The 27,293-nt window shown below is 44.0% G+C and overlaps 1 protein-coding gene across 1 annotated transcript in view; it reads left to right on the top strand.

Annotated features, from left to right (window-relative positions):
• Crybg3 (crystallin beta-gamma domain containing 3) overlaps nt 1-27,293 on the top strand; it is a 112,010-nt gene that overhangs the window by 24,481 nt on the left and 60,236 nt on the right. The window contains exons 3-4 of the mRNA XM_052740942.1: nt 15,238-15,665; nt 20,448-26,565. Of these exons, the coding sequence (XP_052596902.1) occupies nt 15,238-15,665; nt 20,448-26,565 (6,546 nt within the window). The remainder of the gene's footprint in view (nt 1-15,237; nt 15,666-20,447; nt 26,566-27,293) is intronic.

Genomic DNA, 27,293 nt, shown 5'->3' with positions numbered 1-27,293 from the left:
TCTTTATTTATTTGTGATTTGTGACAGTCAGTCAGTTGGATCCACTGGGTATTTTAGGTTAAATTAACCTGGTCAGTAGAAGCATAGAGAGTTATCTAGATTTTCTATTACTGTTGTGTGTACTTTTTGACACGCTGAAAATGATAGCCAATGTACGTGTACTACACCTAGGAAAGTTAAGGTGTGTGTTCTTCCTGCTTTCTCCTGCTTTATTGAGAGAAATAGGTCAGGATCCCCTTTTCTTTGCTTGCTTGAGTTTGGCTACTAAATCTTGCTTTCTGGTTTCTTTTTTCTTTTTTTTCTAGGCAGGATGTCACTGTGTAACACAGACTGTGTCTGTACCCACTGTGGTCCCCACTCGGGCTTCTGAGTGTTGGGATTGCAGTATGCTTCACCATGCCTGGCTCCACACTCGGCTTTCTAACTTCTGCCTCCTATTTCTCATCTACGGACAACGCTCGGCCAACCTGCCGATTTACTGTGGCACAGGCTCGCTCTGCAGCTTTCTCTCTCTTCTCCTGTTGCTGAGAGTTAACCTATACAAGATTCTCACTTCTCAGGCTATGTCTGGAATTTTGCCCTTGTGTTTCATAGCTACTTCTGAGATCTCACACTCCAGGATTCTTTGACTACCAATTCCTGTCCATCTGTCTCTCAGCTCCTCGTTGCTCCTACACTGTGGATCTTCACCAGCCCTTTCTGCTTTCTTGGTTCCCTATTCTTTTGCTCTCTGTGTATTTCCCTACCCTGCCTGCATCTGCCCGCATCTGCCTGCATCTGCCCACTGCCTCACTTTCAGTCAGCAGACTCTCGGATAAAGTCAACCTTTTATTTCCAGTAGTCCAGTCTTCCATCTCCAGAGACTGGCTCTCGCGGTCTTCTTTCCACTCCTAGTGTTTGAGTTTGATGCCCAGGATTTCATTCTGAGGTCTGGGCAGCTGCACAATTACTACATGTACTCATGAGATTGTTCAGGGTTGCTTGCTTACAGGAGCATCCAATTCATCCATGATCAAAATGACACAGGGCACTCTCTTTTCTGGAACATTTCGGTCCATATAACTGTTTATTCTTCTCGTTCTCGTCTTCAACCTGACGGAAGCCACTGGTACAGTTTCTTCAGCCTCTTCCCATGGACCTATCATTTGGGGATAGCTGCTACCTAGGATTAAAGCAAGTATGTGTATTTGCTGAGTTTCAGCAAGGCTCCAGGAAGGGACCAGACTCGGGGCAGTGAGGGAATGAAGGAAAAAATACGCACAGGGACACATGGAAAAGCTGGGGAAGTAGGTGGACTGGGCTCTCGGATGGAGAAATCGCAGCACCTCAGAGATGAGTGTGTTTATTGTGTACAGTTGAATAGAGAGGAATGTTGTTATATACAGATGATCAAGGACATGGGGTTATCACACACAGATGAACAAGGAGGCAGGGTGTGTAGTGAAGAGCTGGACCAAAGAGGCAACTTTAGCTAACCTCAGGAGGAGTGGTCTCTGCAGGGGAGCAGTCTTCAGGCCATGAATGTCTGGAGTGAGGGAAACCACTATTGTGGACATTTTCTTCACGCACTATCAACGTTCCTAGTCAGATGCCAGAGGAAGACTTTGCCATTGCACTGAGCCTCACGCCAGGGGGAAAGGTTTGCCATCCCCAGGGGTTTGAAGCTGTAGGTTCCTTGATATAGCCGTGCCCATGTCAACAGCACAGATTCTCTCAGGCCTTCACACACTCAGGGCTTCCTCCTCTCCCCATATGCATTGGTAATACCACCATCAGTCACATGACTTGAGGATAAAAGCAGTTGAAAAAAGCTAGCAATAGCATTTGTTATATTGCTATTTTGAGCAGTTTCAATTGGAGGGTTTTCGTTTGTTCCATTTCTTTTCTTTCTTCCTTTTTTTTTTTTCTGGTGTTTTTCGAGACAGGGTTTCTCTGTTTAACAGTCCTAGCTGTCCTGAAACTCGATTTGTAGACCAGGCTGGCCTCGAACTCACAGAGATCCGCCTGCCTCAGCCTCCTGAGTGCTGGGATTAAAGGCGTGCGCCACCACCGCCCCTCTTGTTTCATTTCTAATGACCAGTTTTCTGAAATGTCCACACTGTGTTCATCCTGTTAACCCTAATTGTATGCCTTCTATAGTAAGGGGGAAATGTACAGTAATATTCCTATGCAGTCTGAAACATAACAGATTTATGATTAGTTGACATAGTCATATATATCTTATTTTATATTTGACATTGAGATATCAAGTCAAGATGTCAGTGATGTTGCCTAAGATGTTTGAGTACGAAAATTTATTTTACTTTTGAATAGTTATAGCTATAGTTTTATATTCTATTTGGACATCATTAAGTCCTTAATCCGATCCGTGAGTTCGAGGCTAGCCTGGTCTACAAAGTGAGTTCCAGGAAAGGCGCAAAGCTACACAGAGAAACCCTGTCTCGAAAAACAAACAAACAAAAAGTCATTTATATGTACTATAGAGCCTTTGGTTTTGGTTTTTCTAACATTGCTAGCTATTTCTAATGCTTGCATCTGTTTGTCTGCTAGAGTATGTATTTCTGTTATATAAATTGGATTTTTTATTTTAGCAAGAAAAATTTATCAGCTATTTAGTCCTCATCATGCCCTTGTAGCCTTAACATGTCACTGTACTTGCATACAGTTTTATTTAGAAGAGATAGAAAACATGTTGTGCCCCTTATCGATTTCAGAGGCTATCTTTCCCTTCCTCCCTTTCAAAGATGAGCTCATGAAGGTCTGCAGCCCATGCCCTGTGCCAGTGATGTTGGTGGTCCCCCTTCCTGCATCCTCTGTATCCTTTCTTGTCTGCTTCTAGTCTCATCTTCCCATGTGCCTCAGCTCTCCCTTGTGTGTGTATGTAAGTGACAGCAGGAGTCTCTGAGAATCTGATTACCTCTCCCCAGTCTGTCGCTTCACTCGGCTCCTACATTTTACTCAAAAAAACTCACATGGAAGTCTGCCTTAAACACTTTCAGTTTTTAATGTTTTCTAGTCCAACTCCTGTGTTTCCTTCAGTGCCCTCAGACACCGGACTCGGGAAGCTCAGTGCTGTGTTTTTGACATGGCAAGGATGTTTCTGACTCCTTAATGAATGAGGGCCATTCTGTAAAACCAGTACATTTCAGGTCACTTAATGACCTCCTTCCTACCCATCCTCAGGAGCGTTTTGATCTCCATCCTCGGTCTGCTTAGCCAACTGAAACACTTCATCTTCCAAGTCTTGTTTTCTTTTTCAGAAAGCTTTTTGGCTTCTCTTTGCTTTATGACACTGGGCTTTAGCTTCCACCTCTGGCTCGTTCCTTCTCATTTCTGTCCCTGATTCTCTCTGGGCTAAACAATGTCTCATGTAGATGTTTCACAGGGAAGCTGAAGGCGCCTCACCTTCCTCGGTGTTAGTCATCCAACATGACGACTTGCCATCCTTGGCTTCACCTTTTAACTCTCAGATCTTTGCCTGATTTCTTTTACCCTGGAAGCCCCAGAACTGGATCATTAACATTCCTCACCTTTTTTCTGGGCATGTCCCTTTGAAATCTCAGATTCCATCTGCCTGAAAATCTCAGTATCTTCAGGCATGTTCTATACTTTTTTGTGTGTGGTTTTATTTGGAGTGTGGGCTGGGAAGTGGGGAGAATTATCTGACTGGGGCTTGAATGCAAGAATTAAAAGTAGCTAACAATGTTAGAAATACAGAAAGACCTACACAGCATATAAGTGGCGCACACACACACACACACAAAGTAGGTCACACCTGAGTGTGTGTGTGTGTGTGTGTGTGTGTGTGTATGTGTGTGTGTGTGTGTGTGTGTGTGTGCGTGTGCGTGTGTGTGGGCATACATGTGCCGTTGTGCAAGTGTGGTAATTAAAGGATAACCTCCAGGAGTTGGTTCCTTCTTTCTGCCACGTGGGCTCTGGAGATGGGACTCAGGCCATCAGATTTGGTGGCAGATTCCTTTACCTGCTGAGTCATCTTGGTGGCCTATACAATGAATATATTAGTTTGTGCATATTATAAGATTTCTCGTGTATGTGGCCCATCTTTCCTGCATGGGTGAAGTGGCAATCAAATTTAAGTGTATTACGTGTTTTCCTAGTAAGAGACTCAGTTACTGAACTAATTTTGTAAGACACCTTCGCTTTAATAAAAGTTTGCTGTCTTTTTCCATTCCTGGCCATTTAGATAGTAGCAATATCATAATAATTTAATATAAACATTGTGAAACATCTCTTTTTGAGCGTGGGAACACTTTTTTTTTTTTTTTTTTTGCCTCAACTGTAATCATCCCTGAAACACCCTGTGTAAACAAGTTAAAGCAGGACTCCCTGTTCATGATGGAGTCCCCTGGAGCCTCACAGGCCACTTTTCTTCTCTGCCAACTGTAACACGTCCTTGGGGAAGTTTTTAAATGACATCTATGACGACGGAAAGAGCATAGTCTTCGGAACCAAACATCTGGGCTCAAGTCCCACATCTCCCGTAATGTGGTTTTGTGACTGGGAAGATGTTTTCCTCCACTCTGAACCATGGCTTATTGATCTGTTGTAGGGTGCTCATTGCTTATTTCATAGATGTGTTTTAGAGCAGACTGAGACGGTGTCTAAAGCATTATGCTGCGCTGGTCCACAAGAGATACTTGGAAAAATCTTGCTTTCTTGCCATGAAAAGTGTAGCTTAAATGTAAACGTATCTCTAAGAAGGCTGGTGATGTATTTTGGTTAAGCGGTATAGAAATTGGCTGTTAGAAACATTAATTCTGCTTGGCTCTTAGACTGAATGCCTGCAGGAAGGTGTGATAGAATGAATTCAACTTGTAGTCAGGGCTCTTGCCTCCTCACTGCTTTTGTGAAGGTGCCTGGATGGAGAAGGCACATTTGTCGTCACCCTGCTCTCCTGGTGGACAAAGGCATTGCAGGAGCCTAAGCCTATTGGCCTGGCTGTGCAGGTCTGGGACCTTGGGATCTCTGGGTTCCTGGGCATGTTGTCAGGTAGCTGGTTTGACTACCAACAGGCCCAACCTGTTGTAGAGCTAGGAGGTTGCTACATTGTTACAAAGCATCTTATTATTAAAATGAACACTGAGTCTGAAGTATGTATACACTCCTGATATGTGTGAGTACCTTTGCCCTAAAGGTGTCGAACATTAATTGTAGAGCATTAGACTCTTTTCAAACTGGAGCAATCTCTGCACCATAATAGGAAGAAATGGTTTTCCTCATATTTCATTTTTTTTTCCTTTTTCTCATTTCATTGTCTGTGGCAAAGTGCACCCTCATGCCTGTAGCCTAATGTGTATTGCTGAGCTTGGGGTTCTACACAATTCTCTGATGTTCTTTTCCTCCGTACACCGTGGGAAGACTCTATAGCTCGGAGAAAACGGAACATCGAAGATACAAAATGGTCAGGTTCACTTCCAGAAGTGTTGCCTTTAAGGTTTCAATGAGGCCTCCAAGAGATGGAAAGAGGTGCCTGGTGGACTGTCCGATGTACAGGGGCTCATATCTCAGGAATTTGAGCCGAGGATGCAAATCTGAGGGTCATCTGATTGATTGAGTTCGTGGAAAATGTGATCTCACAGGGATTGCGTCAGAGCACTACGCTTCCAGGTCGGACTCGGAGGAAAATGCTTCTATATATGAGAGACGGCTACAGGAGGTGACCTGGAAGGATGCGAGGAGAGTGGTCAAAGAAGAAGGGGAACCGCTGAATGATGTGACAGAAGCCAGAGTCAGAGTCTCTGGCTCTTCCTTCAGATGTATATCATCTCCACTCAGAGGGAAACAGGTCCACTGAGTTCACACCTGGGACAGTGTCTTTGAGGAAGGAAGCATGGTCAGAGCATGCCTGGAGAACAGGTCAGCTTGCAGGGACGCAGGCAGGGATTGTGATAGGGGAAAGAGAGGATATCAGGGTTAGTAATGCCGCCTTAAGGATGCTGGGCTAGGGAGAGAAGAGAACCTCACTGTGTCTGGACACAGACTTCTGCTGGGTAGAGACTTACTGAATTGAGTGACTGGGCTCCCCAAGAAGATACCAGGGATGGTGAACTGGTGCCCAGTGGAGGGATCCATGTCGGGGGAGGGGTAGTCTCTCTTTCCTCCTTGCATGCAGAGCTAGAGAAAGAAGTAGGCCAGAGGCCACCGTGCAGGTAGAGGAGAGGCTAAGTGCAGACTCTCAGGGAATGACCTTCAGATAGAATGCAGGTCTTACACTAAGTGTGAATGGATACTGGACGCTTAGTCTAAGGACTGTGAAAAGGGTTGGAAAGACTTCCCGGTGAAGCCCTGCCTAATTTTAAACCCAGATTTCTTGGCAGTGTGGAAAAATAAACTGCATTTCCCATGGTCAGGGATCACTCGAGATGAGTGGAAAGCAAACAAGGATCAAGAAAGGATCTGAAGGTACTGGCTGTCCCTAACAGCTCACTAGAGAGGATGAAAATGTGAGAACTGAGAGAGAGTAAGAATTGACAGAAGGAGGCTGTTCCGAGGCTGGAGAATTGGTATGATGGGCCCAGCTCTAACAGTGGGGTAGGAGTTGCAAAGATGCAAAGGTATGAGTGGACACTTGTGTTTGCCTGAGATGAAGAGTCAGAATCAGGATGGTTACAGTAAAAAATACGGCCCAGAGGTGGAGCAGGAGTGAGTGTAGATCCCTGGAGTTGAGGGTGCAGAGGAACTGGCTAGTGTTCTGAAGGGCTGTCCTTGTTGTGTGCAAAAAAGGCGGTAGCTGTGTGGATAGGAGGACTGAGCAAGGTCTGGTAGGAAGAGTCATCTGCCCCTCCTCTTTCCCACTCAGTATCTTTATTTGGCGACAATCCTGACATCCTCAAAATCCTAGTCAGTATGTTGATGTAGCCCTCCCACCTGCTAAGGCTGTTCAATAAGATGACAGTGCTGATTAGATTTATTAATTTCTTGTATCACTAGAATGAGGCTTCCACAGTGACAGAAATTTGAGTATATATTCTTGGCCAGATCCAAACATAGTGTCCTGTTTGTTATTTTTTAATAAATAAATACTTTAAAGCTAACTGCTCTATTGCTCATCTGTTGCTGAGTTAGGGTCGCATTCTCCAGAAGTATTTTTCCAAGTGGTCTTCGTTTGGGGAGCCCCTCTTTTTGATCCTTATCTCCCCTATCTTGTTCCTGGTATCAGAACCACTTGCACTTACAGAACTCTCCACACAGGATTGTTCCGGCTCTAGCACTGTCCTTTACTTGGAAGAGGAGTGTTCCTACTTCTCTCTAAGGCTAACACTTTCCCTTTACTGGAACTATTAGGAATTGCCCACTTTGAAACATCACTTTTTACTTTCCTTCTGGAACCTTCTAGCCTTTCCTTTCCCACAAGTGCAGAGCTGCCCCAAACAACAGGAATTTCTGAAAAGCCAATTCTCTCTTGGAACCTAAGAGACCATTTGTCATTCTTCCTGGTTTAAGACCTCAAAGATTCCCTTCCGTGTTGTGACTTTTCCTGTTTCGTTGAGGCTTACTCACTGCCTAGCACCTTGAGTTTGAAATGGGCTCACAAACTTCTGAGCAATTACAACTGAATAGTTTGGTACTGAATGATTTTCATAGTCTGCTCACCCTCTATATTCCAACAAAAATCTGAGCACCTCTTAGACATGTTTTGGTATACCTAGAAATGGTCCCACGAGTGAAATAGAGCTTTCTACGCTTGTGGGTTTTATTTTGTAAAGGAAGTAAATTTTGTGTGTGTGTGTGTGTTTACTAGTGAACAGAAGGATAAAGAGAGAGAAAAGAATTAGGTAGGTGTAGCGTACAGGACTTAGCTAATTAATGTACATGGTGATGGCAAGACCTATAGAAGAGTATGACGGAGGTGAGGGCTGAGATATAGACACCCAAGGGAAGATGGTCTAGACAGAAGGAAGAGTAAATGAACAGTTCCCAGGAGATCTGTCAGGGGATGGTCCTCATCTGGTTATAGTCTGCCTGTGGTCTTGGCATTCCTTACTCCCTCTGCTTTTGGAGTTACTTTGTCCTTTGTCTGGAGACCAATATCCTGGAGGGAACAACTCAGTCTGGCTTTGCTCTCCACTCTTCTCTTGTCACGACTTTTATAGTCTTTTACCCAACCTTAGCTCTGTCATTGGTCCCTTTCCCTTCTGCCCTTTAGCCTTCTCCCACACTCATAGTATGCACATTGTTCACGTTTCACATCTCATACCTTGGATCTGGCAAGCTGAAATGTTTTCTTTAGACAGTGCATCTCTATCCCTCCTCAAGTTAATTAGGCCCTCCATTGTGGGCCTCCCTTTTCTAGACGTCTCCCCGACCCCCAGTGGTCAGCATCTTGTTCAATTGTCAACTCCGAGAAGACCCTAGCTAAGTGAGTCTTCACCAGTACTAACATGGAGCAGACTGTATGTAGATGGATGAACTTAAAGATCACACAGCATCACAGCCTACTATGTTAAAAAGAAAAAAAAAGGAAAGAATTCTAAAAGTACATGCCTTCCTCTTTGCAGTTATGTTTTATGTGTGGAATAACTGTATCTTTGTGCATAACTGGAATAAATGTTTGTTATTGTTTGCTTGAATCTGAGTGCTTTTTTTTTTTTTTTTTTTGCTCCTGTCTCCTCAGGACAATGGTGAACAGGCCTATTGGCAGAAGGAAGTGGGCCCCACCTAATGAGAGCCTGTGGTTGGCCGAGCTTCATTGTTTTCCAGGCCCATGGCAGAGAACAGCTGCTTTAGATCAGGCTTGAAATTTTAACTATAGAAATGCAGATTTTATTGTAGGTGTCTCAGTTAAATGTTCTTGCTTGTTCACATTTGTTTCCAGATTTAGAAACTCCCTTCTTGTTGAGAATCTTCTAATTACTGAGAAAAAAAATTCTCAGAAGATTATGAGGGGAAAGTCAAGCAACTGAGACATTTAAAGACATTGCCGAAATCCGAGAAGCTGAAAATAGAAAATGAAGAGAAGCAAGCATTGATTCCTTTGTGAATCGCAAGCATTTTAATAATATTCAGTTGTCCATAGTTCACCTTCTTCAAGTGGCCGTGAGTGGAGAGCAGTCATTCAAGCTAGTCACAGCAAAGCGTGGATCAGACGCTCAGTGCTGGCTCATTTTGACCCATGGAGAAGTAGCCTGATCAGAAATTAGAACAAATTTAATGAAGTAGTCAAAGGACAAAACTGTCTTTGATATATGTGAGAGAACTAGCATGTCTTTTGCCAAATTATGAGGCAGTTGAAGCCAGGGCTCCACTAACCTAATGAGGGGCTGTAGGATGAACAGGGTGAGTATGGGAGGTGGAAATGTGGGGTTAACTCGCAGATGAAACCCATGGAAGGTGAGCCTTGCAGAGACTCTGAAAGGCTGGTATATTCCAACAGTAGAGGCTTACAAGTTATATCTAGTCCTAAGTTGATATAATAATAGAAAAATGCTGTTACCGGAAAACAACAACAAAAAACAGCAACAAAACAAAAGAAAACCAACCTCACTTCTAAGGTGGCCAGCCTAAAATACTGACTTGAAATCATTGTGCTCATCATATTTTTAACATTATTTTCAGTGCCTCATAGTATATTTGATAAGTGTTATTTGTCGGTGTTATTTACTGGGCACGAGAGAAAACTTGAGGTGCAACGGAACCCACTATTAGAGTTTTATTAGGGCAGGGGAAGGGGGATTATGTAAATAGGCCTACCGAAAAGGGAGGTGTGGAAGAGAGAGTTGGGGAGCAGGTGGGGCCTGCTTTTATAGGTCACCTCGTACATGCCTATATGTGCATGTGTAGCTATTGCCACGCATTCGCATAGATTACATGATCACACTGCACGCAGATTACATGACCACAAGACACATGGGTTACATAGGACGTAAGGTCCTGGAGTGACTAAGCGTTTTGCCTGACTGCTGGACAGCTCGTGTGCGATCATGTAGTTGGGAAGTGACTAAGAATGATAACACTCCACACTTTCTGTTATTATAAAAAGTAGGGGGTTATGGGTGGCAGGTGAATTGGGATGGGAGTACTGTGTCTCCCGGAACTGTTTCCAGCTGACTCAGTGTGGGGAGGGGGCTTTTCTTGAGGTAGCCAGGTGTTCTGAGGTAGCTGATTGTCTTCGCAGCTGTTTTTAGCCCTGTGGAATCATCCTTTGTTGCTTGGATCTGACAGCTTGGATCTGACAAGGTGCTGGTGAGGCAGAAGAGAAGTTTAGAGAAAAAAAATATTTTTTTGGGAAAGGGGAAATGAAGGTGGCAGTCCCAGGATGAAGGAGGGGAGGGGTCCTGGAACCAGGAAAGTTTGAATGATACCTTCGGTGGTGCACACCTTTAATCCCAGCACTCAGGAGGCAGAGGCAGGCGGATCTTTGTGAGTTTGAGGCCTGCCTGGTCTACAGAGTGAGATCCAGGAAAGGTGCAAAGCTACACAGAGAAACCCTGTCTCAAAAAAACAAAAAAACAAACAAAAAAAAAAGAATGATACTTATCTGAAGTGGATCTGACCTGTCCAGGTGGGTCCAAGATGACTCTGGAGCTCAGAAGGATTTTTAATTTTATGAAGGAGACAAATTTTAAACATATTAAGAAGCAAGAAGAGGGAATTTAAAATCCTGAGCTGGTAGCCATGATACTATAGTGTTTAGTACTCTGCTATCAGAATTTTATTGGTTAGTGTTAAAATTTATAGAGTCATATGGCAAGAGAGAGAAATCTGGAACATGCTTTATTTTTATTCTTACCAATTAGGCTTTTTATCTTCACCTGAGAGAAACCTGTTTACTTTCATTATCGAGGTATCATTTCAGCATCCAGGAGACACAGGTGATTGATTGTTGAGGGGCATTTAACAGTAATAAATTGTTATATTAAAGTCTGTTTTGGTTTGTTTTTTGAGAGTCCAGATCCTTTTGAGTCAGGGGGTGTGGATACCTCTGGAGTGTTACTGTTTCTTACCGCCTGGGTATATTCGTTGGTCTTTGCGCCTCCGGCTCTATGGCTGGCACTGGTCCTGTAACAGTTAGCTGAGCAGTTAATTAGAAATTTGAATATGTTATTAGAGACAGGGAAGAGAAAATGATGAAGCAGAATGTGATCAGTAGGGACAGGAGAATGCGGAGGGGGAGTCAGGAAGACAAGACATATGAGGTTCCCAGTCTGGTGGGATTGAGTACAGTTGTGGGATGAAACCTCATTCTTCTGGAACTGGAGACAAGGCAGTTGATTCTGGTGTCCTCTGGAACTTAAGAGAGCAGGGCTCTGTTTGTGTCACTGTGTGTGAGGAGTAATTGCCCTGGGGTGGCGGTAGGGTAAAAGGCTTCAGGTGAGACTGATGAATCCAGTGGGGGAAGCCCTCAAGCTTAGCAGCTATGGAGGTTACAAGAATTACCTTGAAGGGTCCCTGCCATTTAGGGGGAAAGGAGTGAGGGGTGCTGCCCTGGAGGGGAAAGAAGGACCTGATCCCCAATGTTGATGGGGGTGGGCAGGGGTTGTCACATGGCTGGGGTAGGGAATGGTCGGCCAAATTCCATAGGAGGGAACGGAAATGATAGAGCAAGGAGGTGAGCGGGTGGTCAGGGAGGGGCGAAGGTTTGGATAGGAGGCTGGGGGTTAGAACTGGACTCCTGTACATGAGTTTGCACCGTGCAATGGAGAGGGGTTGCTTGGGAAGAGCCCGGAGCCTGAGAAGAGCCGGAGGCAATAATTTTACCCAGTCAAGGTGAAGTTCCTGTGTCATCTTAATAAGGATGTTTTTTAAAGAGCGGTTGGTCCATTCCACCTTCCCTGAGGACTGAGGATGGTGAAGGATATGGAAATGTCAAGGGACGTTAAGAGCTTTAGATAGGGTTTGGGAAATCTGGGAGGTGAACTCTGGGCTATTATCAGACTGGAGAGAAGCAGTGATCCCAAATCGGGGATGATCTCCCGGAGAAGGAGGTCAGCGACTCTCTGAGCCCGGTTTATTAGAAACCGGAAATGCCTCCACCCAGCTCGAGAAGGAATCCACGAGCACTAGAAGATATTTAATTCATCTGACAGTGGGCATATGGGTAAAATCGAGCTGCCAGTCAGTCCCTGGAAGGGAGCCTCCACCTCCAGCCTGGTGGGTGGGAAAAGGTTGGCTCCAATATTTGGAATTGGGATCTGACTTTTGACAAAATTTACAAGAGGCAGCAATAGTTTTTTAAGAACTGTAAGTCCTCAGAGGTAGGCTGTAGGTGGGCTGTGACAAACTGAGACAGAGCCTGACTATTAGGGTGAAAGAACTGATGGAGATAGGACAGTCCTGGAGAGGAGGAAGGGGCTGGAGGAGCCGAAGGAGCAGTCGCTGGAGGAGGAGGAGTGGGAGGTCAGAAAGGAGGGGGTTCATTGGCAGGATCTGAAGCAGTAGTAAGAGGTTCCTCTGGTTCGGGGTGCATAGCTAGGATCATGTGGGCAGGTGAGTAGGGATCAAGGAGAGAGGGTTTGGCCCTAAGATAGAAAAACACCTAGATGTAAGGTAATTCTTCCCATTTGCCCCTTTGCTGACAGAAGTTAGATAATTCCTGTAAAATATTGGGGTCCAACGAGCCATTAGGTGGCCATTTTTTATTATCTAAGGGATATTTAGGCCATTTTTTTTAGTGCAGAGGCGGATAAGCTTAGAAGTCTTTAAATAAGACATTAAGCTGAGAGGTTTGAGGGTTTCCAGAAGGCATCCCAGAGGAGATGTGGGGCTTTTGGGATTGGAAGCCTTATTTCCCATGACTGTGGAAGAGAGAAAAATAATAATAATAAAAAAAAAATGAGATCCAGTGGCTACAGTATCTCAGGCGTCCCAGAGATCAAGCGAGGATTAATGGCACAAGTCACTCAGTGTTCTGTCAAGCAAAGAGCGAGGCCAGGGCAGCAGCCCGAGGATGAGGGTCCGAGAGACAAGAAAAGAATGAAAAGGAGACTTCAGACTGCAGTTGTGGGAAATGGCTGAGGGTGATAGTCAGTGATGGGGGCCAACTGTAGCTGATAAAGACCATGGGCGGGGGTACCCCCAGTTCCAAGGACACCAGAAGGACACCAGATGATCAATGGTTGTTCCCAAGGGTGCAGGGACCTGTTTATGCTGACTGGTTAAAGGACCTGTTTACATTGACTGGTTAAGGGACCTGCTTATGCTGACTGGTTAAGGGACCTGCTTATGCTGACTAGTTAAGCCGATATTGTGCCGAGCCCTTCTGCGGCCGGGGAGATGGAAGGTGGGCAGTTGTGGATGAACCAACCTCGGTTCAGGATCCTGGCACAGGGCCCTGGGAGGGCCTACTTGGTCACAGCACCAATGTTAGGCATTATTTACCAGGTGTGAGAAAACACGAGGTACAAAGGAACCCACTTGCTGTGGGATGTTCAGTATGGCAAATGTGTTGCTCTGATTGGTTAGTAAATAAAACACTGATTGGCCAGTAGTCAGGCAGGAGGAAGTATAGGCGGGACAAGGAGGAGAATAAAGCTGGGAAGTGGAAGGCTGAGTCAGAGACACTGCCAGCCGCCACGATGAGAAACAGCATGTGAAGATGCCGGTAAGCCACGAGTCATGTGGCAAGGTATAGATTTATAGAAATGGATTAGTTTAAGATATAAGAACAGTTAGCAAGAAGCCTGCCACAGCCATACAGTTTGTAACCAATATAAGTCTCTGTGTTTACTTGGTTGGGTCTGAGCGGCTGTGGGACTGGCGAGTGAGAGATTTGTCCTGACTGTGGGCCAGGCAGGAAAACTCTAGCTACACCCACTATAAGAGTTTTATTAGGGAAGGGAAAGGGGGAACATGTAAATAGGCCTACCAAAAAGGGAAGTGCGGAAGAGAGAGTTGGAGAGTGGGTAGAGTCTGCTTTTATAGGTCACCTTGGGCATGCATATATGGGCTTAGGTAGCTACGCCATGCATGTGCATAAGTATGTGCCCTCGTGCTACACAAATGTAGGACATTTTTCCTGACTCCTGGACAGTGCGTGCGCAGTCAGTAGCTGGGAAGTGACTAGGGATAATAACAATCAGTGGTTAGTGGAATGCCCTTTTAAGCTGTTTTGGGCTTGGATTATAACATGGACAGAGGTGAACAAATGACAATTATGATAGCTTTGCTGTCTTGAAGACCAGCTTCTTGCAAAATTTGTCATGTGACCCTGCAGTTCCCCTCGGGTGATTTTACCTTGATCTTCTGATCTTTTCCTGACTCACACTTGAGGTTTCTTTTTATGAGTACTCTTGAGCATGGTGAGTGACAGATACTTTTGGGTGTGCATTCCATTTCCAAGTATGCAACTATGTGAGCAAGCATGTTTAGGAGGTAGGGTGAGTTGGCACATTTGCTTGAGGCTTTTGGCATCCCGGCAGAGTGTAAGGTGAAATGCCAGCACATTCTTTGCTCTCCTGGTTTAATCTTAGCTTGAGCAGTTCACATGAATGTTTGTATGCTTTACTGACAGTTGAATTTGGAGCAGGTAAAATACCTCTGAAAATGTTCAGTGTCTTCAATGAATGCCCAGTACACTCTGTTGTTTTTTCATGGAATTCCCTGTCACGACTGAATGTTTTACCATAAAGGGTCTCAGTGGCCCTTTACTCTGAATTGGGTGTACCATGTTATGGTCTTTCTTGACCACCTAAGGGAACAGTTTTTCATACTACAACAGCATCATGAATTAATACCATGCTGAAACGATACAGTCAGGGTGGGTTTATATATATAATGACTGAGTGTTTGAAGTAATACCCTCAAGCTCTACAGTGGTCAAGGGCATATTTGAGTACCTGTAAGCTTTGCTGTGATCTGTCTCTTATCTCCATTATCACTCTTCTCAGTTTTCCATCCTCATTAATTTCCAGGTATAGTAAACTCCTTAAAAGCCAATGCCTCACTATACACACAGGGAGAGGCAGACAGACATTCCATAGCCAACTTTTAGGTTCCCTTCAGGGGTTCCCTTCCTCTAAGAAGCATCACCTAGTTACAACCTCTGCTGCCATCTCCTCCAAACCTGGACTGGTTACTCCTGTTTGGGGTGTTGGGGTGTCTCCCTTTGTGATGCTAATGTGCAGCTTTATTTAAGCTGCACAGACTCTGATCTAAGAAGGTTGTAAACAGTGTGAAAAGCAAGCTGAGGGTTTGGGTCACATGTGTGTCCCTGGCCTCCGCCATGCGCTAGCTGTCCAGTTTGTCTGTTATGATGATGTTAATTTATTTTGTTTTCAGATTCCCCAAGGTGAGGACAGAGGGAACCATGCCGAACAGCCTGCCATACTTCCAATGCTGGACGATCCCCCGAAGCCAAATGACCTTTCTAATTCCACGTCAGATGCAAAAACAGGAGAGAGTGAGCGACAGCCAAAAGAAAGCTTTTTTCACTTTCTTGGAAACTTATTCAATATCTCAGGAAAGTCGTCTCTTGGGGAAGTTAAGCAATCTTCTTTCAAAGATGACCAAGATAAATCTGAGAAAGGCCCACAGGCTCCCAGTGGCCCTCCTGAGGAGGGGATCCTCAGGGAGGAGGAGACTGCCGGCCCCGTGATGATTCCAGTGCTTCCTGTGGACGAACCAGAGTCCAACTCCTCAGAACTGTCTGATGCCTTTTCTTCGGATACAACACAAGACAGCGAACAGGAAACCACTGATACACCAAAGTAAGTTTGAAAGTTATTTGGGCAACAAACAGAAAGAAAAAACCCTAAGTTTTTGGACCTAGCTTTGTGAGCCTGGGTGGTAGTCCTCATCAATTGAAGGACTTGGAAAAAGTGTTCTGTAATAGTCTTCCCTGCCAGATCCCAGATGATGTGATAGTGTACATTCTCTACATGCCCCTAGGCTTGTTGTGCCCCTTTAGGGGGTAGTGCTACCACCTTATTAGTGCTAAATTTGGCTTAGTTGAAGAATTATCTTAAATTCAAGATTCCCTTGCATGAGCGTTTCCAACTGTGAAGAGCTGCTGTGTCAGGACTGGGAGTGTGCGCTGCTTGTGCACCCAGTAACTGATGGTCAAGATCTGTAGTACTTCAATGTCCTCTCTCTCGCTCTCTCGCTCTCTCGCTCTCTCTGTTCCTTCCTTCCTTCCTTTTCTTTCTTTTGTTCCTCCTCTTCCTTCTGTTTGGTGGAATCCAATTAAAGGGGTTAAAAGTAAATCAACTCCATTCATGAAACTGGGTTTATGAACCTCTTACAGAGCTCTAACAAAAGACGTTTTTTGAATTTAAGGAGCACTTCAACACCCGTTTTTTTTTCTTTCTTTGATTAAAGAACAGGTATAAACTTGTTTTTTCTTACACCCAAATATACTAGACAGAGTATTTTCCATCCCCCATATTGTCGAGACTATGTCAAGTACTTTTCTTTTCCTCCTCCTCTTTTTTTTTTTTTTTTTTTTTTTGGTTTTGGTTTTGCGCCTTTCCTGGATCTCGCTCTGTAGACCAGGCTGGCCTCAAACTCACAAAGATCCGCCTGCCTCTGCCTCCTGAGTGCTGGGATTAAAGGTGTGCATCACCACCGCCCAGCCCTTTCCTCCTTGACTAAGAATCTCTTCTGATGGAGAGAGAAATGTTTTAAGCATCTATGCCATTAAACAAAAGGGCTCTACTGAGGACCTGAGACAGTCCCTGTGCCTTCATGTTGGTTAATTTCTGTTATCGTTTTTGTTTTTCACAGGTTCCCAGTCATCATGAAAAGCTATTTTGTCAAGTAGCTCCTTTCAAAAAACCAACTTTGTTAGTTGTATAGCTTTCCTTTACATAAAACAGTTAAAAATCTTCCCTGTCATAAAAGAGAATGTGCTTTGAAAGAAAATCAATATTGCTTCAAGAGTAACTTAGTCATGTTTTTCCAAAGCCAGTTATTAAATATGTTTTCTAAAAGCCTGATTGTTATTTGCAGGCTGCTAGAATTTTCTTTGGTAAACGATACGTCTTTAGCTGAATTTAGCTGAAATACCAGGTATATCAGGTTTATCCATACTGTAGCACATACAGTATCCATACTGTGCACATTGTCACCCCATAGAGAGGCTGAGGAAAGTTCACAGGATGTAGTACTGTCTTGGGCATGTAGGCCTGTTTTTTTAAATACTTGTAATCTCTTAGTATTTTACTTTATTTGTATAATTTGGGGGGGGGGCATGTACTTTTTGGATAAAGAATAAGCTGTATATCACATGCATAATTACATATATGAAATTCTCTTTTCTCTGTTCAGCTTGTGAAAGATAAGCCTTTTAGCTTTTTTTTGTTTTGTTTTGTTTTGATACTAATTTAGCCTTTTCTATGTAGACCAGGCTGGCCTCAAACTCAGTTAGTCCTGCCTCTGGTTCCCAAATGCTAGGACTGAGTACCACCATGCCCAGAGATAAAGTCACATGTTTTTAGCAGCTCTATTTTACTTAAAAATAATGAGAAAATAGGATCTTTTTATGTTTTTGTCATTATTCAGCTATATAGATTCTGCTGTAACCTGTGAAACAGCAGTGTAGAGAGTAGACGGTGGTGGCCGACTGACCCTTTAAATCATGGCAGGATAGCTGCTCAGCACTGCAGCAACTAATTATAACGCATAAAGCCAGGCTTGCGACTTTGATGTTCAATGCTTTAAACATGGCAGTTGCTTAATATAACGAATGCACACTTGAGTTACAAATATGTAGTTTTTCCATCCAGGGTGCCACAGAAGATCATCTGGTTAGAATTTTAAACCAAGGCATTAAAGTCATCGTAGTTGAAATTATGCAGAAAGTCCTAAAAATATAAAAGTATAATACTGATTCCCCTCTCAATGCGCCAGAACTATACAAGACATTGTTATAATAAGTTTGTAATTATTGTGCAGGATAAAATGCTTTGAGATCTAGTTCAGACAGAGCTGGTTACAAGTTCCCTACATTTACTGTACATGGTAAATAAAGCTCTGATTCCTATGTATTATTTCCTGTTTCATTGGCGTCATATACATTCCTTTAGTTACCCATTTCTGAATTTGGGTCGTATTTTGGAAAAAAAGGTGTAGTCTACTGAAAATAGGTTTTTAAGTATAGTTTTATAAGGATAATATAGTTTTAAGTAACATTATAACTTTGAAAGAAAAAAAAAAACATGATAGAATCTGTTCTTTGTCCTGATGTCTGGATTTTAGTATGTTGTTCTGAAAGGTTCTTTTATTTTTGAAAAACTTACATATGCTGATATGGGATTTGCCAGTAACACTACCTTTATCTGTCCTTGCCTGTTTTTATTTTATGACCGTTTTGAATATTCAGATATGAATACTTGGAGTGTGTATGACTTTTTGGCCTGCATGTATGTCTGCACTCTTTGCCTGCCTGGTCCCTGCAGAGTTCAGAAGAGGGTGTTGGATCCCTCGAGACCGAAGTAAGGGTGGTTGTGAGCTGCCACATGGGTGCAGAGAATGGAACCAGGGTCTCCTGCCAGAGCAACAAGTACTCTTAATCACTGTGCCATACCTCCAGCCCCTGTTTGTGTCTTCGTAAATTTTCTTAGAAAGACTGCCTTATGCAAAGTCAGGCTTTGTTTAATAATTCTTGGATCTTGTCTGAAACTCATGCTGTAGCTAAAGCCACTATTGTAGGGACCTAGTTTGGTTAATTTATAATGGACAGTAAAACTAATGAATGGAACAGACTTTTTTCCTTGTCTACAGTTACGGCGTGGTACGATTTTAGGAGCCAGCATTTATATGAGGTGAAATAAACTAGTTCAGTTAAAATTTAAGATATATTTAAGAGATATAAAATTTAAGATGTATGCTGAAGTTTTTATATGCTGAAGGAGAGGTACTTGGCTTTATCATTGAGATAAATCTAGCTTCCTTAATATTGCTTTAAAAGTAAAGATGAGCTGTATTTTTAAAGGTATTGGAATACTAACTAGATTTTTTTCACTTTTCATATGGATTCTATAGTAATATTTTAGATTATGGCAGGTGCTACCTGAAAAAGTCACATAAAGAATATTTCCACCATTTATCTTTGTATTCAGGGTCCTGCATTTTAATATGAATTTAGAACTTAAACACTTTAATTTCACTCTTAAGAATTGAGACACTGGGGACTGGAGAAATGGCTCAGTGGTTGAGAGCATTTGCTGCTCTTGAAGAGAACCTAGCCTCAGTTCCTAGCACCCAGGTCAGGTGGTTCACAAATACCAATACCTCCAGTTCCAAGGATTTGATGCTGTCCTCTGATGCTCACAGGCACCTGCATTCACATGGCACACGAACGTACGTTCAGACACACATACATACACATAAAAAGTAAATCACAAATACGGTAATTAGTCTGAGGAAGATTGCTTAACATTTAGAATAATTATTAGCCGTGCATTAATTCACACTAGACATTACATAGATGCTATTTTTTAGGTATTTTGTGCAATATTTAAATATGCAGAGCTGATGATGGCTCACCTTGTCCCCTCAGATGGTTAATAGAATAGTGGGGGAAAACTTCCTAGCTCTTTATAACTTAATTCGGTAAATACTGTGGCCTGTGAATTTGAGGCTCAGAGACTAAATGTCCATCTTTAGTAGAAGGGTTCCATTTGTGGTGGAGGTGATTGAGCAGCTTCATTCTTCGAGTTTAGGATTGGGGTCAGTTTCCCTTTGATGATAAAAATGAAGAGGCTAGGAATGGTGTTTACACAGGGCGACAAAGCAACCTGGCTTCTTCTACGTGAGCTTGTAGAGGTAGACTCTTCACAGCAAGTGTGATGGTGAGAACATCAGGACCTTCCTGCTGCAGTTGGTCCTCCAGCCCTTCCAGAACTCCACTGTGATGTCTGCATTCACCCAGGCAATGTAGGACTTACTACAAGCTGAATATTTGAGAAACTTAATGCGAGAGGAAATTGCCAGGAACTCTATCATTGATTGAATTAATGCCTATTCAGTGTTAACTGTGAGTGACAGACACATCTTGTTTTTCTCTAAAACTTCTCCAACTTGTGCACCAAAGCGCTGCCATTCAAATTCACATGAAAAAGTAAAGACATAGATGCTTCTGGCATTCTGATTTGTTGGAGGAATCAGTAATATGTAAGCTTAATGGTACCAACATGAAGCACAGCCATTGTGCTCCGTTAGGTAGGATGTTTGGGGATTAGAACAAGAACCCAGGGCCTGGTTTGTCATTCTGTGTTCTTTCTATTACCCACAATTAGAAATACATGTGCAGTGAGATGCAAAGGAATAGTTCTGAGGAGCCTCAGACATTAATGCAGAGTTGATAATTGCACCCTGCCTGTCAAATCTTCAATATTTATAATGAAACAGGTAAACTTTATAACTAAAATTTCTAGAACATTCTCTAAAACTGAATACATGGGACGTGGTATTTGAAGGACATACTTCACACTTGCTGGTATACTGTGATTACTTATGTTGCCTGATACCCATGCTGTCTCTTTTCACAGAAAAGGCACTGTTGGTAAACCAGAGAAGCCTTCAGTAACATATGCCACATATCGAGGCCCCACACAAATCAGGAAGTACTTGACGCAACAGACTGTGCTGGAAACTGTGAATCACTTAGACAGAGAAGAGGAAAGCTCTGACTCAAGTACACACGCACACACTGGCTCTAGAAGTATAATGGACACTGTGATGGCCCCCTTGTCCTCAGCCAGCAGAGAGGTAGCTCCAAAAGGATGTTTGCCTGGAGGTCCCTCAGAGGTCTCTGGCTGCAGCCAAGTAAGTCTCAACATAGAAAGCCATCTGGAAAATAACCCAGAATTGCGGAAGATTGCTTCATCTAAGACTATTTTAGATAAAAATAGCCATGGAGGTTCTGGGAGAAGTTGGGCCTCCCCTTCTTCCGTGTCTAACCCCAGCTCTGTTGTTGGGGGATCTGACTCACAAACTACTGAGCGTAGTTTGGTCTGTCCATCGTCGTTTATAGGAAGTCAAAGCAGCCAGGTCCCTTGTCCAGAATTTCAGAGAAAAACTGCAACAGAAAAGACGTTGAGAGAAAACAGCCCCACGATGAGTGATGGGATGTCAGTGCCAAGAGAGGAGCATGTTGAGCCTCGGAGACCTGCTGTTTCTGATTTCCCTCATAGTAAATCCGATGGGAGTGACATTACCAAAGTGGAAAGTACAAATTTGTCAAGTCCAAATCAATCAATTAGGCATGAAGATGTGCGGTTGCCAGAGAGGAACTGTTGTGACAAGCCAGCTACAGAGAGCCCATCCAGGCGGAATGTCAATCACACCAGCGTTACTGCTCTCCAGGGACATGCCGCGACAGGCTCAGAACTTGTTAGCGAAGGAAAGGAGTTACCTGCCCGAGACTCGCAGAAAAATGTGATTTCAGAAATCACGCAAGAAACAGAAGGTCCCTCGGGGGGTGAGCCCACCACTCTAAGTCATACAAGAGCTCCAGAAGACAGAATTGAGTCCTTACTCAAGGATACCGAGCCACTGTATGAAACAGAAACCAAAAGGCTTGGTTTGGTGCTACATGTCAAAGCTCACAGTATGGAAAAAAATCAAGAGGACCCTGGTTGTGTGAAGTACATGAATGACTCTGTAGCATGCGTAGAAAGTGAGATAACACCTGAACTGAATCCTGTTTCCGAATCTACTTTTCACACAGAGAATCCACAAAAAGCCAAAGTGTTCCCTGATGCTGAGACACCTCTTAACCTTGACTGTAAAACTTGTGATTCCAGTGCCTCACCTCCTCCTGCCTTTGCTTCTGGAGTCGACATGCTCTGCAGGTCGGGTTTCCCTGGTTTAAAGAGGGAGCCGTCTCTGTCCAGTGAAACTGGACAGGGCAACATTTTCTCTCATCCTCGTGAGTGTCACGCTGTGGGAAGTCATTCTGAGGCTGCAGACGGGGCGAATCCTGCCCTTCACCTTGGACATGCATCTGTGATTGTTGAGTCCAAGGAAACCCTTCCTGATAGTGAAAAATGCAAGTTTCCTTTAGGTCCTAAAACCACTGACACTCATTTAGCTGGGGTGGATCTGTTGGACTTTGAGCATGGAGGTGTCTCAGAGGACCACAATTCTGTCTTATCTCATGGTCCTAAGAAAGCAGAGTTAATGTCCTCAAACACTAAAGCGGGTAGCCCCGCAGAGAAGTCTGATTATCTTTCCTTGGAAACCCAAACTGCTAAAATGCTGCTCCAAGTGGGGGAGGATGCTCAGAGCAGCCTCCCTGCTGCATCGCATTCTAGAAAAGGAAAAGCCTTGTCCAAGCTTTCTGTTTCTCAAGCAGAACCCAGAGACATTTCTCAGGAGGAACTTTATTTTTCTCAGTTAACAGTTGCAGGTGAGCTAGCTGAGACTGTTTTATCAGGATTAAATTCTCTAGAGATTGAAAAGGACAGAAATGGTCAATCAGTGCATCACAAGGAGATTGAAGAGATGTGTTTAGGTGGTAGCTTTAAAGAGAATCAGCAGGCTGGGATTTCTCCTGCCTCTCAACGTCACAGTGTACAAGAAACAGAGAAAGACACCCTAGACAACCCTGCTGCTCTGCTCAAAGGCAATCAGCCTGGGATTGTACCTCTTGGTCCAGAGGAGGAATCCACGAGGCCCATGGCACAGAACTGTAAAGCTAACATGTGCATATTCAGTCCATCTTTAGCTATTTGTATGACTGAAAAGAGTTCTAGTGTCTCTAAAATGGAAGATCTGAGTTCAGATAATATTTCTCCAAAGTTCCAAGAAACCGACAACACACAAGGATATTCATCTTTTCTGGGTTCTGATGCCTATTTGGAGAAAAACGTGTTTACATCTGAGGACCCTAGCTCACTCCATGTGCCCTCTCTGCTGAGATCAGAAGGGGAAGCCTCATGTCACAGAGAAAACTCTCCTCTCCTGAGTGCTGGGACTGCATCTTCCTCCTCTTGCCACTCAAAAGGAGATAGCACGGCGGTCAACTCGCATGATCCCCCAAGTCATTTTGATTATTTACAAGTTACTGTAAACATCACACGTGAAGGTGCTTCTGTTACTGACCGGCTGGACCATAGTAACTCTTATCTGGAATTAGAGACGCGCAGCCCAAAAGGGGCAGAAGTGATGCCCTGTCAGGGATATCTGGGGACTCAGACCAGGGAGGTACCTCTTGATTTCCCAACCGCTGCCTCCTTTGGCAGTCCCATGAAGGCAGAGACAGGAACAGTTGCTGGGGCGCCAGTGTCAGTTAACAGCTCATGCCGGCAGTGTTCTGAAGCATCTGCTGACCAGACAGAAGCAAGGAGAAGAGCACATGACCAACTTTTTCTCAAATGTGGTTTACTCTCAAAAGCTGATACATTGATTGAGGAGATTTTCAGTTCTGCCAGGGAAGAACTGAAATCCAGACATACGGTGGGTACCTGCCAGGGGCATCCAGCCAAAGATGTCATGAATCCAGGGACTGGGAAAGGCGAGATCCCATCAGAAGTGGCATTAACAGGGATCCAACCGAAAGAGTGTTTGGAAGAGAGCAGTGTGGGAAATATGTCAGAAGTCGAAGAAGAAGACAAGGACAGTGTTTCACCTGCAGTTGGTGAGACAAGTCTCCTTTTTGATTTTGATAGTGTGAATATATCTTATTTGTTAGAAGAACAGAGCAGTGAATTAGTCAATGAGGTTATTTCTGCAGCCCAAGAAAATTTGTCAAGTGATGATTTCAGTGATCCTGAAAGTACCTGGGCTTCTGAACCTCAGGCTAACACTTCAAGGATTCTGAACAGTGGTGGCGTTAAACCACGTGATATAGTTAGGGAGTTCTTGGTATCAGAACAGGCAGTAAATCAAAGCACGTGTGAAATTAGTGAAAATAAAGTATCAGGTAAATTCTCCTCCATAGGTAACTTGGTTAGTGGCACCGAGTCAATTAAAGGAGAGGTTGTTCCCTGTCAACAGTCCCCAGGTTTGGTAAGTGGAGCTGGACAGTCTGATATTATAAATTTGCAGGAATCAGAGACTATTTTACAAGCTGAAGGCCTCTTCCATACAAGGTTGGATGACAGAGTGTGGCCACGTGTATTTGTCAGCAAGGACTGTAAAAAGGCGACAGAAAGAGAGTGTGTGGATAATCACAAAATGGAAACAGACGATACTAGAACTCTTGTATTAAATTTAAACTTGCCTCCGTTTGCAAATGATGATGTCCACGTGCCTGGCACCTCCAAAAGCAGTCTGTCTGACAGCCTTGTATGCATATCTGAGAAAAGTTTGCCAGGACATAGTAAAAGCACACCCCTTGCAATGTCAGAGTTGGGGAAAGCACACAAAAAGGATAACGAAGTAAATGTAGGGAAACTCACGCTTATACCTTCCATGTTAGAGATGGGAAAACTAAGTAAAAGGGATGCTGAGCTGAATATTAGGAAACATGAAGCAGCCCCTCTTATGTCACATAAAGAGAAAGCATGTAAGAAGGAGGCTGAATTTAACATGGCAAAAGCTGAGCCAGAGGTTGACATTCTTACAAGGGGAGGTATATACCAAATGGATGCTCAGATACATGTGGAAAAACCCGAGGAATTGCCTGCCACTTTGGGAATGGAGAAAGTTTATAAGATGGATAGCGAGGGGGATACTGGCAAGCCTGAGGTGATGCCCGCTATGTCAGAAATGAAAACTATCCATCAAAAGGATGCGGAGGGAGATATTGTCAAGACTGAGGTGACCCCTGTTTCAGTGGAGATGGGAAATATTTACCAGAAGCACGCTGAAGGGGATGTGGGGAAGACAGGGGTCGCATCTGTTATGTCAGAAGTGCAAAGTATCTGCCAAACAGATGGTGAGGGGATCACTTCAGAAGCTGAGGTGGTGGCAGCCGTGACGTTAGGAACGGAAGGCACTTGCCACGAGGACGAGGAAAGCGATGTTGCAAAAACCGACGTGATGCCTGTCGAATTAGAAATGGAAGATATTTACCCAAAGGACTCTGAAGGAGATGCGGACAAAACTGAATGGATACCTGTTAGGTTAGAAGTGGTAAATGTTTATCAGAAAGACACTGACGGGGTTAGTGGGAGGGGAGAGAGACCGGTGTCGAAAATGGAAAGTACTTACCGGAAGGATGCTGAAGATGTCCTTAGAAATGCTGCGGCAGTCCCATTTGTGTTAGATATGAAAGGAACATGCCATGAGACAGTCCATTCTTCCTTGGGGATTTTGGAAAAAAGAGTTCAGAGAGATACCGAACTGTCAAATGGAACAACCGCATCCATGCCTTCTGAGATGGAAATGGAAGTAACAGCTCCGGAAAATTCTAGAGGCAGCATTGAAAACCCCGACGTGTTACCCACAGAGGTAGCCATCAAGAGAACAAATGGAACACCACCAGAGGTGACCATTTCGCAAGTGGAGGCCATGTGTCCTTTCCTTCAAAGTGAAAAGGGTGTTCCTCCAGAGTACATGGAGAAAAGTGCTGAAGAAACAGAAGAACAGTCTGGTGAGGTAAAGGAAGGACTGGTACTGCACACTGACAGAGTCGCTTCACATTTCAGGGGCTATGAATCTCCTACGTTAAGTAAGGATTACGAGGGCTACCCAGCCTTGGCAATGCCAGATTTTCAAGAGGAGGACACGGTAGTGAGGCTCAACCAGATCATGTCTGTTACTGCAGTCTATGATCAGAGGAGAGATCTGGATTACATGGATGAGAAAGAAGAGTCCAACTTAGCCTTTATTTCTCAGGATGAACAAGACAATTCTTCCTTTACCATCTTGTATGAGGAGCCCCTCCAGGAGGAGGACAAGTATGCTCCTACAGAACTAAGAGGAACACAGTCTGTCTTATTTCCCGACACCTCCTCCAACAGCATGCCTGGCCTAGCATGTGAAAGGTCTGAGAGCAGAACTGACCTGGTCCATCATTTTGAAAAAGAAGGTAAACCGGGTGAGGCATTTGATGGAGACAGTTCGGAAGTGTTCTTATCAGTGGAAGCCAAAAGGTACAAAATTTATCCCTTAGCCCTGAGTCCCATTTACGAGGATGACAGCTCCCAGGAGGACGTCCTCTCCAGCGAGGTCTCGCCTGGTCACCACGGCTCCACGAAATCCAGGGAGAGTGCAAACCAGCCCTCGTCCGTCCTGTCCCTCCTGCAGTCGGTGTCAGAGCGCTTACAGAGAAATTTCGGTGGAGATGACAGACAGGTGGCGGAGGAGGAGGAGGAGGAGGAGGAGGAGGAGGAGGAGGAGGAAGCAGCTTCAAGTAAAGGTTTGAGAGCGGAAAGGAGGGAGCATGTCACCTTCCACTTGGCAGATCCTTCCATCACTTTTTACCCTGACGATGACCCAGAAAGCGCTGGAATCTCCAAGTCCTATGTGGAGTCCAGGGAACCAACTGCCTCCAATCTGCAGCTTGGCCTGTGGCCAGAAAAGGTGTCACTGCTACAGAAGTCAGACTTGACTTCCAAGTTGCACTCCTCTCTGAAGAGTGCCTATCATCAGTACTTGCAGACCTCTAGGACTCATTCCTCAGAAACAGGAGCCCGATTCGGTGGCAGCTCTCAGGAACCGGTGTCCAAATACTTCCGTGTCCAAGACCATGCAGGCAGACTGAGTCCGTATAGAGAGGTAAGTGACTGTGATTTTTAGCTATTGAAGCAGAACTCTAGGTAGTGAGACTGTCGGTAGGCTTATAAAGAATGTCCATGTGTTGAGAGGAGCACAGTAGTGGAGGCCTGGAATCTCAGGAGGTTAAGACAGGAGAATCGCAAGTTCTAGGCTAGCCTGGTAAAGGACCCTGGGTCAAAAGAAAAGAAATAAAAAGAGCTGTGTGTGTGTAGATCAATAGTAGAGTGGTTGCCTAGCCTACAAGGACAGGGTTCAGCACACACACACACACACACACACACACACACCCCAGTTACTTTGAGGAAGTAAGTTTCCTTTTTTTAGAACTTGAGGATTATGACATGCTTTACATAGCATATGTTTTAGTTATCTGCTAACAACAAGTAAACAAAATTGCTTAGAATGTAGAGGCCCTATTAATCAAAACCAGTGATTTCACAGTCTTTGGCTAATATTTCAATGTAAATGAAGGGGTAATTTACTGAATTTCTCAAGTTACTGTGTATGATAAAGTTGCTGCTCCCCATTTAGCTTATTTATGTCATGAAAATTTCTGTTCAGTTACATTTTTTTTTACCTCTTTGTGTAACCACGCCCTCTTTGGTGAAGTGCTTCTCACAAGGAAGGGTGCTGAGCAGCCTCATAAGAAAAACAAAATAAAAAGCCAAATCATAGCTGAAAAAACGCTTTCAGCTTCAGTTAACATTTTTCCTTGACTTAGAAATACT

The sequence above is a fragment of the Peromyscus californicus genome, unplaced genomic scaffold (genome assembly GCF_007827085.1).
Source record: "Peromyscus californicus insignis strain IS unplaced genomic scaffold, ASM782708v3 Scaffold_16__1_contigs__length_79575227, whole genome shotgun sequence".
NCBI classification, from domain to species: Eukaryota; Metazoa; Chordata; class Mammalia; order Rodentia; family Cricetidae; genus Peromyscus; species Peromyscus californicus.
The sequence above is the reverse complement of the archived record's forward strand: the minus strand, read 5'-3'. Positions and strand labels throughout refer to the sequence as shown.